The 15,275-nt window shown below is 43.4% G+C and overlaps 2 protein-coding genes across 3 annotated transcripts in view; one reads left to right on the top strand and one right to left on the bottom strand.

The window, feature by feature from the left end:
* Positions 1 to 2,851: 2,851 nt before the first annotated feature.
* The window catches only part of LOC137524540 (uncharacterized), a 226,400-nt gene continuing 213,976 nt past the window's right edge, over positions 2,852 to 15,275 (bottom strand). For both annotated transcript variants that reach the window (XR_011022724.1, XR_011022725.1), the window contains one exon: positions 2,852 to 4,399. The gene's annotated coding sequence lies outside the window, so the exon portion shown is untranslated. The remainder of the gene's footprint in view (positions 4,400 to 15,275) is intronic.
* Positions 2,939 to 15,275, top strand: part of LOC137524538 (cytochrome P450 2K1-like) — an 81,483-nt gene continuing 69,146 nt past the window's right edge. Inside the window, exons 1-2 of the mRNA XM_068244525.1 lie at positions 2,939 to 3,219; positions 9,981 to 10,143. Coding sequence (XP_068100626.1) covers positions 3,025 to 3,219; positions 9,981 to 10,143 — 358 coding nt within the window. The 5' untranslated portion in view covers positions 2,939 to 3,024. The remainder of the gene's footprint in view (positions 3,220 to 9,980; positions 10,144 to 15,275) is intronic.

Below are 15,275 nucleotides of genomic sequence, written 5' to 3'. Positions count from 1 at the left end.
CAGCGACACAGAGCACAATGCTATACAGTGGTGGGTGAGCGGTGTACTACTGTTCCCAGCAGCGACACAGAGCACAATGCTATACAGTGGTGGGTGAGCGGTGTACTACTGTTCCCAGCAGCGACACAGAGCACAATGCTATACAGTGGTGGGTGAGTGGTGTACTACTGTTCCCAGCAGAGACACAGAGTGGCAGTAAACACAATGCTATACAGTGGTGGGTGAGCGGTGTACTACTGTTCCCAGCAGCGACACAGAGCACAATGCTATACAGTGGTGGGTGAGCGGTGTACTACTGTTCCCAGCAGCGACACAGAGCACAATGCTATACAGTGGTGGGTGAGCGGTGTACTACTGTTCCCAGCAGCGACACAGAGCACAATTCTATACAGTGGTAGGTGAGCGGTGTAGTACTGTTCCCAGCAGCGACACAGAGCACAATGCTATACAGTGGTGGGTGGGTGAGCGGTGTAGTACTGTTCCCAGCAGCGACACAGAGCACAATGCTATACAGTGGTGGGTGAGCGGTGTACTACTGTTCCCAGCAGAGACACAGAGTGGCAGTAAACACAATGCTATACAGTGGTGGGTGAGCGGTGTACTACTGTTCCCAGCAGCAACACAGAGCACAATGCTATACAGTGGTGGGTGAGCGGTGTACTACTATTCCCAGCAGCGACACAGAGCACAATGCTATACAGTGGTGGGTGAGTGGTGTACTACTGTTCCCAGCAGCGACACAGAGCACAATGCTATACAGTGGTGGGTGAGCGGTGTACTACTGTTCCCAGCAGCGACACAGAGCACAATGCTATACAGTGGTGGGTGAGCGGTGTACTACTGTTCCCAGCAGAGACACAGAGTGGCAGTAAACACAATGCTATACAGTGGTGGGTGAGCGGTGTACACAGAGTGGCAGTAAACACAATGCTATATAGTGTGGGTGAGCGGTGTACTACTGTTCCCAGCAGCGACACAATGACTGGGGGGACCCTGGCTAGCCTGGCTGGAGAGAGAACTACCCTGCCTGCCTACCCAAAGCAAAACCCACAGACAAATGGCGGAGAAATGACGTGGATCGGGTATTTATTTACCCGAACCACGTGACCCGTTCGGCCAATCAGAGCGCGTTCGGGTCCGAACCACGTGACCCGTTCGGCCAATCACAGCGCTAGCCGAACGTTCGGGGAACGTTCGGCCATGCGCTCTTAGTTCGGCCATATGGCCGAACAGTTTGGCTGAACACCATCAGGTGTTCGGCCGAACTCGAACATCACCCGAACAGGGTGATGTTCTGCAGAACCCGAACAGTGGCGAACACTGTTCGCCCAACACTAGTGACACCTTATTAACTCCCCACCCAAATCCCGCCAATACTGGACAGTCTCCAGCCATAGACAGCCCTTATAACAGGCTGCTCCCTGGCTGCAATATGCAGACAACCCTTTTTTAGTCTCCCGGCACTTACATGTTGGGACACTCTTCATCCCAGCCTCTGTCCATGTCAGCCACATATGTGACTCCCACATTCATGTCTTCAATGCCTGGACAATGTGAATGGTCAGGAGGAGGAAGTCAGGACTCAGGAGATGCTGTGTAGTGGAGATGAAAGCTGGCTAGGATGAGGAGTGCCAGCATACATTCAGTAAGTGCTGTCATCCTATAACAGCAAGCAAAAGAGCCACCCACTCTGAAGACCCCATGATGCACCAGCATATCTGGAGAATGGCAGAGCATGGCTTGTGCCCACCAATCAGCTAGAGCCCCGGGCACAACTCACGCCTACTATACTAGATAGCCTCTGTCTTACTTTGCAGTCTACACCCAGCTCTCCTTGTGTAGACAAGTGGTTCAAAACATGCTTCCTTGCATCAAAGACAGTTGTATACTTTGGTGACTAGTCCATCCACATCTCCGGCTTCAGGCTCCATGCAGACACACTCAACTGCCTCGGAGTGTTGAGTAACACTCCGCCCCCAAAAGTCAAGATTTCCTGTAGACGGATGGATGAATAGATGGATGGATAGATACTGTAGGTATTTGGATTTTTTTTACTGTTACAGAGTACTGTTCACTTCTGTTATTTCCTTGTGGACAAATGTTAAGTTTGCACCTTGCAGAGAGAGCGCTGTAATAACAGCACAGGTGATTTGGGCGCAGCCGGCACCACCATAGACCGTAATAGGAATTACAGCTGTGAGTAACTTCAGTGCCGTCATAAGACGGAGATGAAGTTGCTCTTAAAACACTATAATTTGGCCTCCAACAATAGCTGGAAGCCGAATTATATCATTCCCCACTATCCATGTGGACGTGGAGGGGAAATAGTATTTATGCCACCGGGAACTTGTACAGTAGCAGGATAAGCCAATTACCAGCTATGTCCTGTGCCCAAGTCTCCCAGTGGCCAATTCATACATACGCCAGCAGAGAGAATTCCCATTATGACATAGTCACCCATCTAGAAGTAGGGTTTTTGGTTATGCTTTGTTTTCTGTTTTTTCTGTATGCAGTATATGTATTGTAAATATCCTGTACAGCACAAACAAATATACAGAAATAGAGCTGTTTTAACAAAAAGGAGAGCCTTTAATTTGACAAGATTATGGGTAGTATGTATGCTGGACATCCAGGATTCACAAATTCCCCTGGAACACAGAAACTGGACTGACTACAGGATTACAATAAGTACATGGAGGCAACACAGTCCTGTTCCTGTGCAAATTCATCCTGACATACCCAGACTAAGCAGTTTCCATTATCTATGTATGAACTTTAATACCTGGCATCAAAACGGCCACAAACCAGAGAACTGGCAACATGATTATTTGATTTAAAAAAAACACAAGCATTTCATATAACCTTTATTTTATTTTTGTAGCTGTAACTGTAAGCAAGGGGCACTGGCAAGTCAAGGTGTTCAAGATTATGAGAGCAACAGTACTGTTAAAAATTAAACCATGCTTATAAATACTGGTATATGCCACTGACACTCTGAGAAAATCATTTCAGTGGTTCTCTACTATGGCGATTCTCAGCTACTTACTAACACGGGTTGACCTGCTATTATATTTTACAACTTGCATTGCCCTGTTCCTCTACTGGATCAATGGATCTAAGAAAAGCTCAGCAAAGATGCCTCCGGGCCCTAAACCTCTTCCTCTCATCGGAAACTTTCACCTGCTGGATATGACATATCCACATAAGTCACTAATGGAGGTATAGTCTGCTAAATATAATAATTTCAAAATTGTAAGCTGATTTGTTATCAGGTGATTTTAGCTGTGCTATTAATCATTGTCTTAATTTGTACAGTTGTCAAGCTGATCAGTTACAATATCCTGATAAGAATCTGCCTGTATGTATCTTATGCACTGAATTGTCGAAAGAGATCCTTTCCCTCTCTTACACACAATAAATCCAAAGACAAATTTGTGTAAGATGACATAGCATATATCCTATACAATAAAAACTAACTGTCCCTGCATCATCCATTTACCCTGTCTGTCCGTCCGTGGCTTTTTTGAACTGCGCATGTGCGCAGTACAGACAGCTGTTGGGACAGGAGGTAGGGCACGCACACGCGCACTGACTGGTGGCGCTAATTTCACTACCTAGAGCCCGTTTTTAAATGGGCTTAGGTATAGTCTAATAACCTTATTCTTAAAAGAGAACCGGTAAATATGATTTACTTAATTATAAAGTGGAGGGATCTTGACTCCTCTATTGTTACTTGCCAACACACTAGTTCCTCTGTCACCAGTTTGGTTTATTCCATTTCCCCTACAGGTCCTGCAGCTGGTGGTACCCCACCTACAATATACTAAAGTGCAGAGTGGGCAGTGGATGGTACTTTTTTCTCTCTCCCCCCACCACCAGTCCCACCAAATTGCTAGAGGTTCCCCGTGCAGAGTACTGTGCATGCATACTGGAGATGGACTGCCACAGCAGCCTTTTTCTGGTTTCATTGCTGCCGTGGGAACCAAAAATGTTGTCTAGGTTGTAGGTGATCAAATACTTATTTCACTTAATAACATGAAAATCAATTTATAACTTTTATGTAATTTTTTTTTCTGCATTTTGATTGATATTTTGTCTCTTCTCATTAACATTAAACATTTTTCCAGCAAAAAACAAACATAATTTCATGTTTCTGTATATCTGAATGTCTAGTCTATATTTCTCACCAAATGTTATGTTTTGGGGTTGTCTGCTGATGCCCATAGCCATTATCTTATAATTGGAGTGAGTAATGAGTATGTCATGTCAGTTATGGCATGCTAGAAACCACTTTTAGAAGAATAACCGGCCCTTATTCAATTCTCTTTTTCTGGTAAGTTTTCTTCCAGGAGATAATTTTTCCATCTCTTCTTCAAAATAAATTTCCAGCACCCTGCAACTAAAAAACCAAAAAGTATGTTAAAAGAACTGTTAACATTATTTTCTTATATATGATTTGACCGCGCTCAAAGTCTATATTGATGAGAAAGGTATATAAATGTCACCATCCACATGTGGTTCCAGATTAAATACACAGACCAAGATGGCAGTGTCCAAATCAAACCACTACGCCCATCTTCATCTCAGACCATCACGATATTGCACATAAGGGAGAGAAAAAGGTTCATAGCGTAACCAATTACTGACACTGTAACCACCACCAAACCAGCGTGAATCAGGCCACTTCCACCTCATTCTCCTCTGTGCAGGGTCACACCCCCCCTTATGCGCCCGCACTCACCCAGCAATCCTAGCTCCGTTCCACGCGATCGGAGTTCGACATAGCAAGCTGTTGGAGAGGACGCAGAAATTCAAGGTGGCATTTGTGGAAGCGGCTACCCGGGACCAATCTCCACTTATACAATGCGCTGTTATTTCCGTCTCTTGTGAGTGCAATATGGTTTTTAGTTTATACTATTAAAATGGTTTTACACTATCCCAAGTTGTTTTAGTTCGCAGAATTGCGAGGTTACAGTGACGTCCTGCTTACCCTCCAAAAAGTGTTTACATCTTACCTCCGGATATATAGGAGGAATGCTGGGTGAGTGCGGGCGCTGGTTTGGTGGTGGTTACAGTGTCAGTAATTGGTTACGCTATGAACCTTTTTCTCTCCCTTATGTGCAATATCGTGATGGTCTCTGAGATGAAGATGGGCGTAGTGGTTTGATTTGGACACTGTCATCTTGGTCTGTGTATTTCATCTGGAACCACATGTGGATGGTGACATTTATATACCTTTCTCATCAATATAGACTTTGAGCGTGGTCAAATCATATATAATTGTTGTTGCATTTCATACAGGTGCTATTGACCAGCGCACCACGATTATTCTGAGACTCTGTCCATTAGCGCACTGATTTCTTTGTAATTATTAACATTATTTTCTTGCTTGCTGGTAACTTAAATGGCATTTTATTGATAAGGTGTAAAAATGGCACCTAGGGGAAAACTTCTGAATTGAATAAGGGCTATAGGTCCATATTATGCAGTTAACTTTTTCTCCTGAGTTATTTCCTAGGAGATAATTTTTCAATGTACAGTATTTCTGGCGTACAAGACTACTTTTTAACCCAGGAAAATCTTCTCAAAAGTCGGGGGTCGTCTTATACGCCAGGTGCCATCTTATAGGGAGGGTGCTAAAACTTCCGTGCTGGACTGAAGAATCTGCGGTTGCCGCATACAGTGGGAGAGCTCAAAAACGTCTGCGGCCGCATCCCCAGGGCCGGGCCGAGGCATAGGCTGGAGAGGCTCCAGCCTCAGGGCGCAGTGTAGGAGGGGGCGCACAATTCATTCAGCTGTCATTCCTAATTGTGTTTGAAGCAGAAAGAAATAAGAAAAGGAGATACATGGAAGTGACTACAAGCCGGATAACTAGAGATTAAGGTGTTGGGGCCCTGGGGTGCCTCTTAGTCTAATAGCAATCAGTGTGTGACAGCTGGGGTGGAGGGATGGAGGGGCGCACTTTGGTGTCTCAGCCTTGGGTGTTGGAGGACCTTGTCCCGGCTCTGCGCATCCCCACCGTATGCGGTGACCATATGAAAGCAGCAAGGGTGGTGCTGTACAAGTATGGTAAAAGAAAATCCACTCACCAGGATTCCTGGAAAGAAGTGACTTAATGAAGTCCCGATGATGAGGTGAGGGGGTACCTCACTGTGAAGGCTTTGTATACAAAAACCAGCCAATCGCCAGTAAGGTACATCGCTTTCTGTGATTGTTTGGCTGTTGTATACTGGGTACCACATACAATACAGCACCAGTATCTGTTTATACAGTATAGAACCAGTATATACAGTACAGTATACAAGTGTCCAAGAGTCAAGAGTTGTATTCTTATAAGGCGAGTACATCCCAAAATGTATATTTTAACTGGAAAAATTGGGGGTCGTCTTATACGCCAGTCATCTTATACGCCGGAATTTACGGTATTTTTTAAATAACTTTTCAGCACTTTTCAATTGAAAAAGTATCAAAAAGTAGGTGACAAAGTACAAAAAAAAATCATTGTGAATATTTTCTTGCTTGCTGGTGATTTAAAGGTCATTTTATTGATAAAGTGTGTGTAAATATCACCAAGCAGGAAAAAGTTAATTGCATACGGGCCATTGTGTTAATCCTGACAGTATAAGCTTAGCATCCATGTAAACACATAAGTCTAAGATCATAGTGATGATTTGCTTTCCATGACCGAGGTGAGATGTGACATGATGAGATAGACATGTGTATGTATAGTGCCAAGCACACAAATAAAGTGGGATGCGAAAGTTTGGGCAACCTTATTAATCATCATGATTTTCCTGTAAAAATCGTTGGTTGTTACGATAAAAAAGTCAGTTAAATATATCATATAGGAGACACACACAGTGATATTTGAGAAGTGAAATGAAGTTTATTGGATTTACAGAAAGTGTGCAATAATTGCTTAAATACAATTAGGCAGTTGCATAAATTTGGGCACCGTTGTCATTTTATTGATTCCAAAACCTTTAGAACTAATTATTGTAACTCGAATTGGCTTGGTAAGCTCAGTGACCCCTGACCTACATACGCAGGGGAATCCACTTATGAGAAAGAGTATTTAAGGGGGTCAATTGTAAGTTTCCATCCTCTTTTAATTTTCTCTGAAGAGTAGCAACATGGGGGTCTCAAAACAACTCTCAAATGACCTGAAGACAAAGATTGTTCACCATCATGGTTTAGGGGTAGGATACAGAAAGCTGTCTCAGAGATTTCAGCTGTCTGTTTCCACAGTTAGGAACATATTGAGGAAATGGAAGACCACAGGCTCAGTTCAAGTTAAGGTTTGAAGTGGCAGACCGAAAAAATTTTTGGGATAGACAGGAGCGACAAATGGTGAGAACAGTCAGAGTCAACCCACAGACCAGCACCAAAGACCTACAACATCATCTTGTTGCAGATGGAGTCACTGTGCTTCGTTAAACCATTCGGCACACTTTACACAAGGAGATACTGTATGCAAGAGTGATGCAGAGAAAGCAGTTTCTCCACCCACAGCACAAACAGAGCCACTTGAGGAATGATAAAGTACATTTGGACAATCCAGATTTATTTTGGAATAAGGTGCTGTGGACTGATGAAACTAAAATTGAGTTATTTGGGCATAACAAGGAGTGTTATGCATGGAGGAGAAAGAAAACAGAATTCCAAGAAAAACACCTGCTATCTACAGTAAAATATGGTGGAGGTTCCATCATGCTGTGGGGCTGTGTGGCCAGTGCAGGGACTGGGAATTTTGTCAAAGTTGAGGGACGCATGGTTTCCACTCAGTATCAGCAGATTCTGGAGACCAATGTCCAGGAATCAGTGACAAATCTGAAGCTATGCCAAGGCTGGATCTTTCAACAAGACAACGACCATAAACACTGCTCAAAATCCACTAAGGCATTCATACAGAGGAACAAGTACAACGTTCTGGAATGGCCATCTCAGTCCCCAGACCTGAATATAATTAAAAATCTGTGGTGTGAGTTGAAGAGAGCTGTCCATGCTCTGAAGCCATCAAACCTGAATGAACTAGAGATGTTTTGTAAAGAGCAATGGTCCAAAATACCTTCAACCAGAATCCAGATTCTCATTGGAACTTACAGGAAGCGTTTAGAGGCTGTAATTTCTGCAAAAGGAGGATCTACTAAATATTGATTTCATTTCTTTTTTTGTGGTGCCTAAATTTATGCACATGCCTAATTTTGTTTAAACAATCATTGCACACTTTCTGTAAATCCAATAAACTTCATTTCACTTCTCAAATATCACTGTGTGTGTCTCCTATAAGATATACTTAATTTTTTTATTGTAACAACCACAGATTTATACAGGAAAATCATGACGATTAATAAGGTTGCCCAAACTTTCACATCCCACTGTAACTAGGCTGTGTTCTTTTTGTTTCTTTCTCTGACTGAAAGAGTAAAAAAAAACCGGTATGCAAGTGACAGTTTCTGTCTGGGTCGGGACCGGTTTCGGACTGGGTCAGACTATAGCATAACCCTCACTGATAAGTAATTACAGCCATAAATACTTTTCTGTCAGTAAATGGCTTCTTAGAGCAGGAAAGAGATAAAAACGTTCAATAATTCATAGATTTGAGCTCTAGCATACTTCAATGAAGGTGTTGTTGAGCAGAGACAATAAAACAGTAAAAACTTAAAAACTAGATTTAAATATAAAATAAAACTGTGGGATATCTTAAAAAAAAAACATTTCTAGGAGAAGGAGGATAGATACAATTATTTTTCTCATCAATTTATTTTCCCCTCAGATGTCCTTTAAGGTTCCACTTTTCCAAATCTGTGCAGATACTCAGCCACACAGCTTATTTGTGTCTGTGCATACTCTCCTTAAATCGGGATTAAACTCTATACATGATGAATTAAAAAAAATGCCTTTGTGATTTTTACAATCAAAAATAATCGAAAGGTATTTATTGATTGTTCACATTTACTGAACGATTCTTTCTTCATATTCAATCATAAAAATCCAACTTTCAGATCGATTTTATCCTATTTAGCATTTGACCAAAGAATCAATCCTTATTAATTGCCTTCATAAACTGTGAACCTTACTAATATTATAAATGGGAAAGTTCTGATGTTTGGATGTTTGTTACTCAATCAGGCAAAAATGGCTGAACGGATTTTAATGAAATTTGGCACACACATAGTACATTACCTGGAATAACATATAGGATACTTTTTATCCCCATAACCAAAAAGTGGGCGGAGACAAATACAAATTTTACTGGGAAAAAGTAAACGGCAGCCATTCTTACACTGTTAATGGTAGGTTTCTCAACTTTGCACAGTTGGTCACTGGGTGACTGGGACTAATATTCAGAAAAGTGGGTGGAGCCTACAAAAGCCAATCAAAGTTCACCTATTGATTTTCAAGGGAAATATTCTTGCACTGTTAATAGGACAAGCCTCAAACCTGGTACAGTTGGTCATTGGATGACTGGGGTTTAAATTCAGAAAAGGTAGTGGAGCCACAGCCAATCAGATTTTTTTCATTTCAATGCAAATTATTGATGCCAAAGACCACAAAGCTCACAAACTAGGTCATTAAGTAATTGAGTAATTGTGTGTTAGGGTTAGGAAAAGTGGGTGGAGCCAACACTAACGAAATACATACCTGGGCAACGCTGGGCCATCGGCTAGTTTTCTATACAATTCGATCATTAAAATCGCATCGAAAGATCGCATTTGGTGAAAAAATTGTACCGTTAATGGGCACCTTTAGAAAGATTTGGTCTGTGCCAAGCCTTGAACTTCAAACAGTGGCATAATGCAATCAAGGCAGCAACAGAAGCCACACCCACAGAGTCTGAAAGTAACTGCATAATGGAAGACTACAAAAGTACACAGTATGTGTTTGCGGCAAAGTTTTGTTTTATTTTTGATGCTTGAGTCATGAATTAAGATGCTAATTCTATACCTGTCTAAATGAAAATATAAAATGTATTGCAGCTTTCTAAGAAATATGGAGAAGTCTTTACTGTGCACTTTGGATTCCAGAAAGTGGTGGTGCTTGCTGGGTACAATGCAGTGAAGGATGCTCTTGTCAACCAAGTTGATGATTTTGTAGAAAGACCAGATACACCACTTTTCAGAATATTTGGTAAAGGAAAAGGTAAACTTCAAATGTTGACTGTTCACAGTATAAAACTTTTGTTTCTATTCATCTCAGAGTCTCTTTAAAGAGAATCTGTATTGTTAAAATCGCACAAAACTAAACATACCAGTGCGTTAGAGGACATCTATTACCCTCTGTCACAATTTCGACGCTCCCCGCCGCATTAAAAGTGGTTAAAATTGGCCACCAAAACAGGAAGTAGGTTGATGTACAGTATGTCCTCACATAGAAAATACATCCATACACAAGCAGGCTGTATACAGCCTTCCTTTTGAATCTCAAGAGATCATTGTGTGTTTCTTTCCCCCTGCAGTTATCATGCACTGAAGTTTCAGGCTGCTCGTTTCTTCCTGCAAACAGCTTTGCCCTTGTCTAATTCCTCAGTATGTGAAAGCCCAGCCAGCTCAGAGGACGATTTATCCAGCTTGTAAAAGATAAGAGAGAAGCTGCCCTAATCTAAATAATACACAGGCAGTGTGCATAGAGGGGCCTGGAAGGGGGAGTTCATAGCAGAACCACAACACTGAAGAACTTGGCAGCCTTCCAGACACAGGCCAACAAGTCTGACAGGGGAAAGATACATTGATTTATTCAGGGCCGGGACAAGGTCCACCACCAACAGAGGCTGAGCTGCCAAGTGCGCCTCCCCCCCCCCCCCCCCCCCCCCCCCGGGTCCATTTAAATATGGCAATACATTATGCATAGATAAAAGTATTTTTCACAGGAAAACAATTTTAAGTTGAGTTAAACTCTTTTTTTAATCTTTTTATCAAACTGTAAATTTCCATTAAGGCAGGTAGCATAATCTGCCACATAACTGCTTTCATACGCACGTGCACACATGCAGAGAAGCTGCGACCCATCAGGGTTCAGCGATCCTTTGAAGCTGCCAGCGGGACCCAGGATAAGACCGAAGCTGCGGTGAGGGACACAAATGACTTCTAGGGGCTGGAAGAAGCCACACGCAAGTAAAGCTAGAGATTCACCTCAGATATACTGTAAGAGCAACAAGCACTCCACACACACACACAAACACGCACATACACACATATACACACACACACTCGCACTCTCCCTCTCTCGCTATGCAGATACACACAAAACCAACACACATTACATAGACAATGCACATATACCCACACATAAATGAACAGACACACTTGCAGCACTCACTGAATCACACACATACACTTCAAGCAGCACTTACTGATACAGACACACCCTTCTCCTAGCAGCACTCACCGACACAGACATACATTTCTCCTAGCAGCACTCACCGACACAGACACACACTTCTCCTAGCAGCACTCACTGACACAGACACACTTCTAGCAGCACTCACTGATACAGACACGCACTTCTCCTAGCAGCACTCACTGACACAGACACACTCTTCTCCTAGCAGCACTCACTGACACAGACACACGTCTAGCAGCACTCACTGATACAGACACACACTTCTCCTAGCAGCACTCACTGACACAGACACACTTCTAGCAGCACTCACTGATACAGACACACACTTCTCCTAGCAGCACTCACTGACACAGACACACTCTTCTCCTAGCAGCACTCACTGACACAGACACACGTCTAGCAGCACTCACTGATACAGACACACACTTCTCCTAGCAGCACTCACTGACACAGACACACTTCTAGCAGCACTCACTGATACAGACACACACTTCTCCTAGCAGCACTCACTGACACAGACACACTCTTCTCCTAGCAGCACTCACTGATACAGACACACACTCACTAACCTTCACTGGTATGCACACACCCACCCACCTTCAAACTTGCAGCACTCGTTAATCACACACACACAATCTTCTCCATCTTGACACACACACACACACACACACACACACACACACACACACACACACACACACACACACACACACACACACACACACACACACACACACACACACACACACACACACACACACACACACACACACACACACACACACACACACACACACACACACACACACACACACACACACACACACACTGACACACTCCCATTCCTATTTAATCTTGCTTACTGAATTCAGTTCACCCATGCTGCAGACCCACGTGTTCTCTCCTCCAGTACTTTGGAAGAGACTTCTAGGAGGGGGAGGGATAGATGGATGGAAGGAATTTCCTTCTCTGCACTCTGATGGCCACGGAGCTGCTGCTGCTGCTAGACTGAGGAACTGAGGAAGACAAGTTACAGGCAGGCACTATGCAGCATAAAAACTTTGTCTCTCCTTACCCCGTGTTTCACCCCTTCTGTTTGTGACAACACATAGCACGGTCCTACCTCTGCAGAGCTTCATTGATGATTATCTCCGGCACAATCTTACTTGCTTGCTGTGCCACGTGTCATATATTGCACGGCCCCTGCATGCCTCCCGGCTGACCTGTGCTCCCAGATGCGGCAGGGGTGATTGCTACACCCCATCTTACATGAGACGCACAGCACACTTCCAGCATGCCTGGCTGGAGAGAGAGGGGGCGGCTCCGGCAGCATTATCATTGCCGTGGCAACTGATGTACACTCTCTCTCGGAGAGAGAAGTACAGCTGCCGTCCTCAGTCAGCACTAATAGAAGCAATAGCTGGAAGGGCGCTGGGCAGTGCGGGCACATAGCAGAACCGATTCTGCGCCCTTTAATGACATCACTGACCAGCGCCCCGAGGCTGCAGCCTTGCCAGCCTATGTGTCGGCCCGGCTCTGGATTTATTACAGAGACTGTGATAGCAGAAAGTGCTGCAGTAAGCCAGAACACATTAGAATAGCTTTTGGAACTTGTAGGATGATAAAAAACAGGATGCAATTTGTGTTACAGAGTCTCTTTAAGTTTTGAGTAGTGTGGAATGGTCTTGAAGCTTTTGGCGCTTCTAATTGTTTGTGTCCCCACTGAAAAGATTGTGTCTCATATTCTGTTTCTAGGACGCCCATGGAACTCTGTGGCCTAAATAATAAAAACCTATCGTCCTGGGCACAGAAAAGGAGGGACAGCAATTCAAATTAGTCAGGGATTCTTACTTTTTCCCTACTCTACAAAAATCTCTCTGTCTGTCACGCTCCAACGTCTGTCACTCTTGCAGAGATCTCTCTTCTTCCTGTCTGCACAGGAACTGATAGAAATTCTCACAGATAGCCACATAAGCCAGCAATAAAAATATGACCTCTTGCTACACTACCCAGAACTAATATATATAAATATTAAATCAGCCATGGTTGTTGTAGGACTAACTCAAATTCAAATTATGAGCAACACCTCTGCACTACTGCTGGATAGAATTTTGCATTATATATAGCTAATATATAGCACAGTGCAGTGCAGCACCTTAATAAAACAGGCTGTCATTTTGAAGTGCTGGACACATGGCCTATTCAGCTGCCTTGAATGAAGTCATGTCTCACCACCCAGCATAGCAAACAAAAAGTAGGTTAGGGTTGGTCTGAGCAGTGTGTGTTGCTCAATGTGAATGAATCCTTAAAGAGAAACTCCGACCAAGAATTGAACTTTATCCCAATCAGTAGCTGATACCCCCTTTTACATGAGAAATCTACTCCTTTCCACAAACAGACCATCAAGGGGCGCTGTATGACTGATATTGTGGTGAAACCCCTCCCACAAGAAACTCTGAGGACTGTGGTACTCCTGGCAGTTTCCTGTCTGTGAACCTTGTTGCATTGTGGGAAATAGCTGTTTACAGCTGTTTCCAACTGCCAAAAAATCATGCAACAGCTACATCACCTGCAAACAGTAAAAATGTCACCATGTAATAAATGTCAGAATGTAAATCAGGGATTTAAAAGATTTTACAATGGGCAAACACTGACTAAATCATTTATACATAATTATTGTAAAAATGAAGCACTATTATTTTCACTGGAGTTCCTTTTTAAAGAGGAACTATCAAAGAAACTGTCATTCTGTAAACCCCACATACCTATAGAGCTTTTAGCCAGCAACAATAGAAAGCTTTTCAGAAGTCTCTGATTACAGCCTGTGTGAAAGCAATGCTTTGTTTATCAGCTTTTTGGAAGTCAGCGTCAGAAGGCAGGGGCTGTACTACGTAGATAGGTGTCACTTCTCTGTCACTATTCACAGAGGAATGATTTATTGTTTGTTTCTGCACTGCTCACACACACTGCTTTTTCACAAAACATATGAGAACACCTGAGAGATTTTTCAGCTTCAGAGAAAGGATCTGAAGAGAAGGACCTGTACTTTATTCCTGTACTTGCATGCTTTCACCCTCGATTCAGAATGAGCTTTTCCTGTCTGCAAACTCTGTTTACTTTAGACTCTGTGAGGCAGCAGCACAGGAACAGCTGATGAGTCATTTACCGGCTATGTGATGCTATATTTCTGATTTCTATCTTTCTGAAGAGATTCCAGTCACAGGTTTACAGCCAATTGTGATGATCTGCTCAGCTGCCTGTGCAGGCAGGCAGCTTTTTGACCATTGTTCAGGTCTGCATTCTGCAGGTCTCTTTAAGAGAGACCTTTTGTCAGTTCTGCAGCTTGCTGCAGAGGAATTTGCATACGTTTGTCATGCAAGTTGCCTGGCCACATCCTTTGTGGGCTTGCACTATATATACCATGTGATCCCACAGTACTGGGCTGGTCATAAGGAGTCTTCCTGTGAAACACTCTGGAGAGTGTCAGCCATGCTCTTTGTTTGAAGATCAGCTTAGAGTAATTCCTGGAAACTGTGCTAGGCAGATTTCCCTAGTGCAGTTAGGATTGTTTATCTGTTTTGTTTGTCTGTTGCGATTGTCCTGTCCCAACGGTGGTCGATAGGAAATCGTTCTGATCTCTGTTCTTGGAGTATAGCTGGAGCAGCGGTTGCTACCAGCTATCTCATCTGTTCTGTCTTCCTGGATCGCACTCGCCGTTCGCTAGTGCTGTGGATCCTTCTGTTCTGCCTCTCTGGATTGCACTAGTCTCTTTGCGCTAGTGCTGTGGATCCTTCTGTTCTGTCTACCTGGATCGCACTCGCCGTTCGCTAGTGCTGTGGATCCTTCTGTTCTGTTACTCTGTCCCTGGATCGCACTCGCTTCGCGCTAGTGTTGTGGATCCTTCTGTTCTGCCTCTCTGGATCGCACTAGTC

The sequence above is a fragment of the Hyperolius riggenbachi genome, chromosome 7 (genome assembly GCF_040937935.1).
Source record: "Hyperolius riggenbachi isolate aHypRig1 chromosome 7, aHypRig1.pri, whole genome shotgun sequence".
NCBI lineage: Eukaryota > Metazoa > Chordata > Amphibia > Anura > Hyperoliidae > Hyperolius > Hyperolius riggenbachi.
Note: the sequence above shows the minus strand (reverse complement) of the source record. Positions and strands in the feature narration are given on the sequence as shown.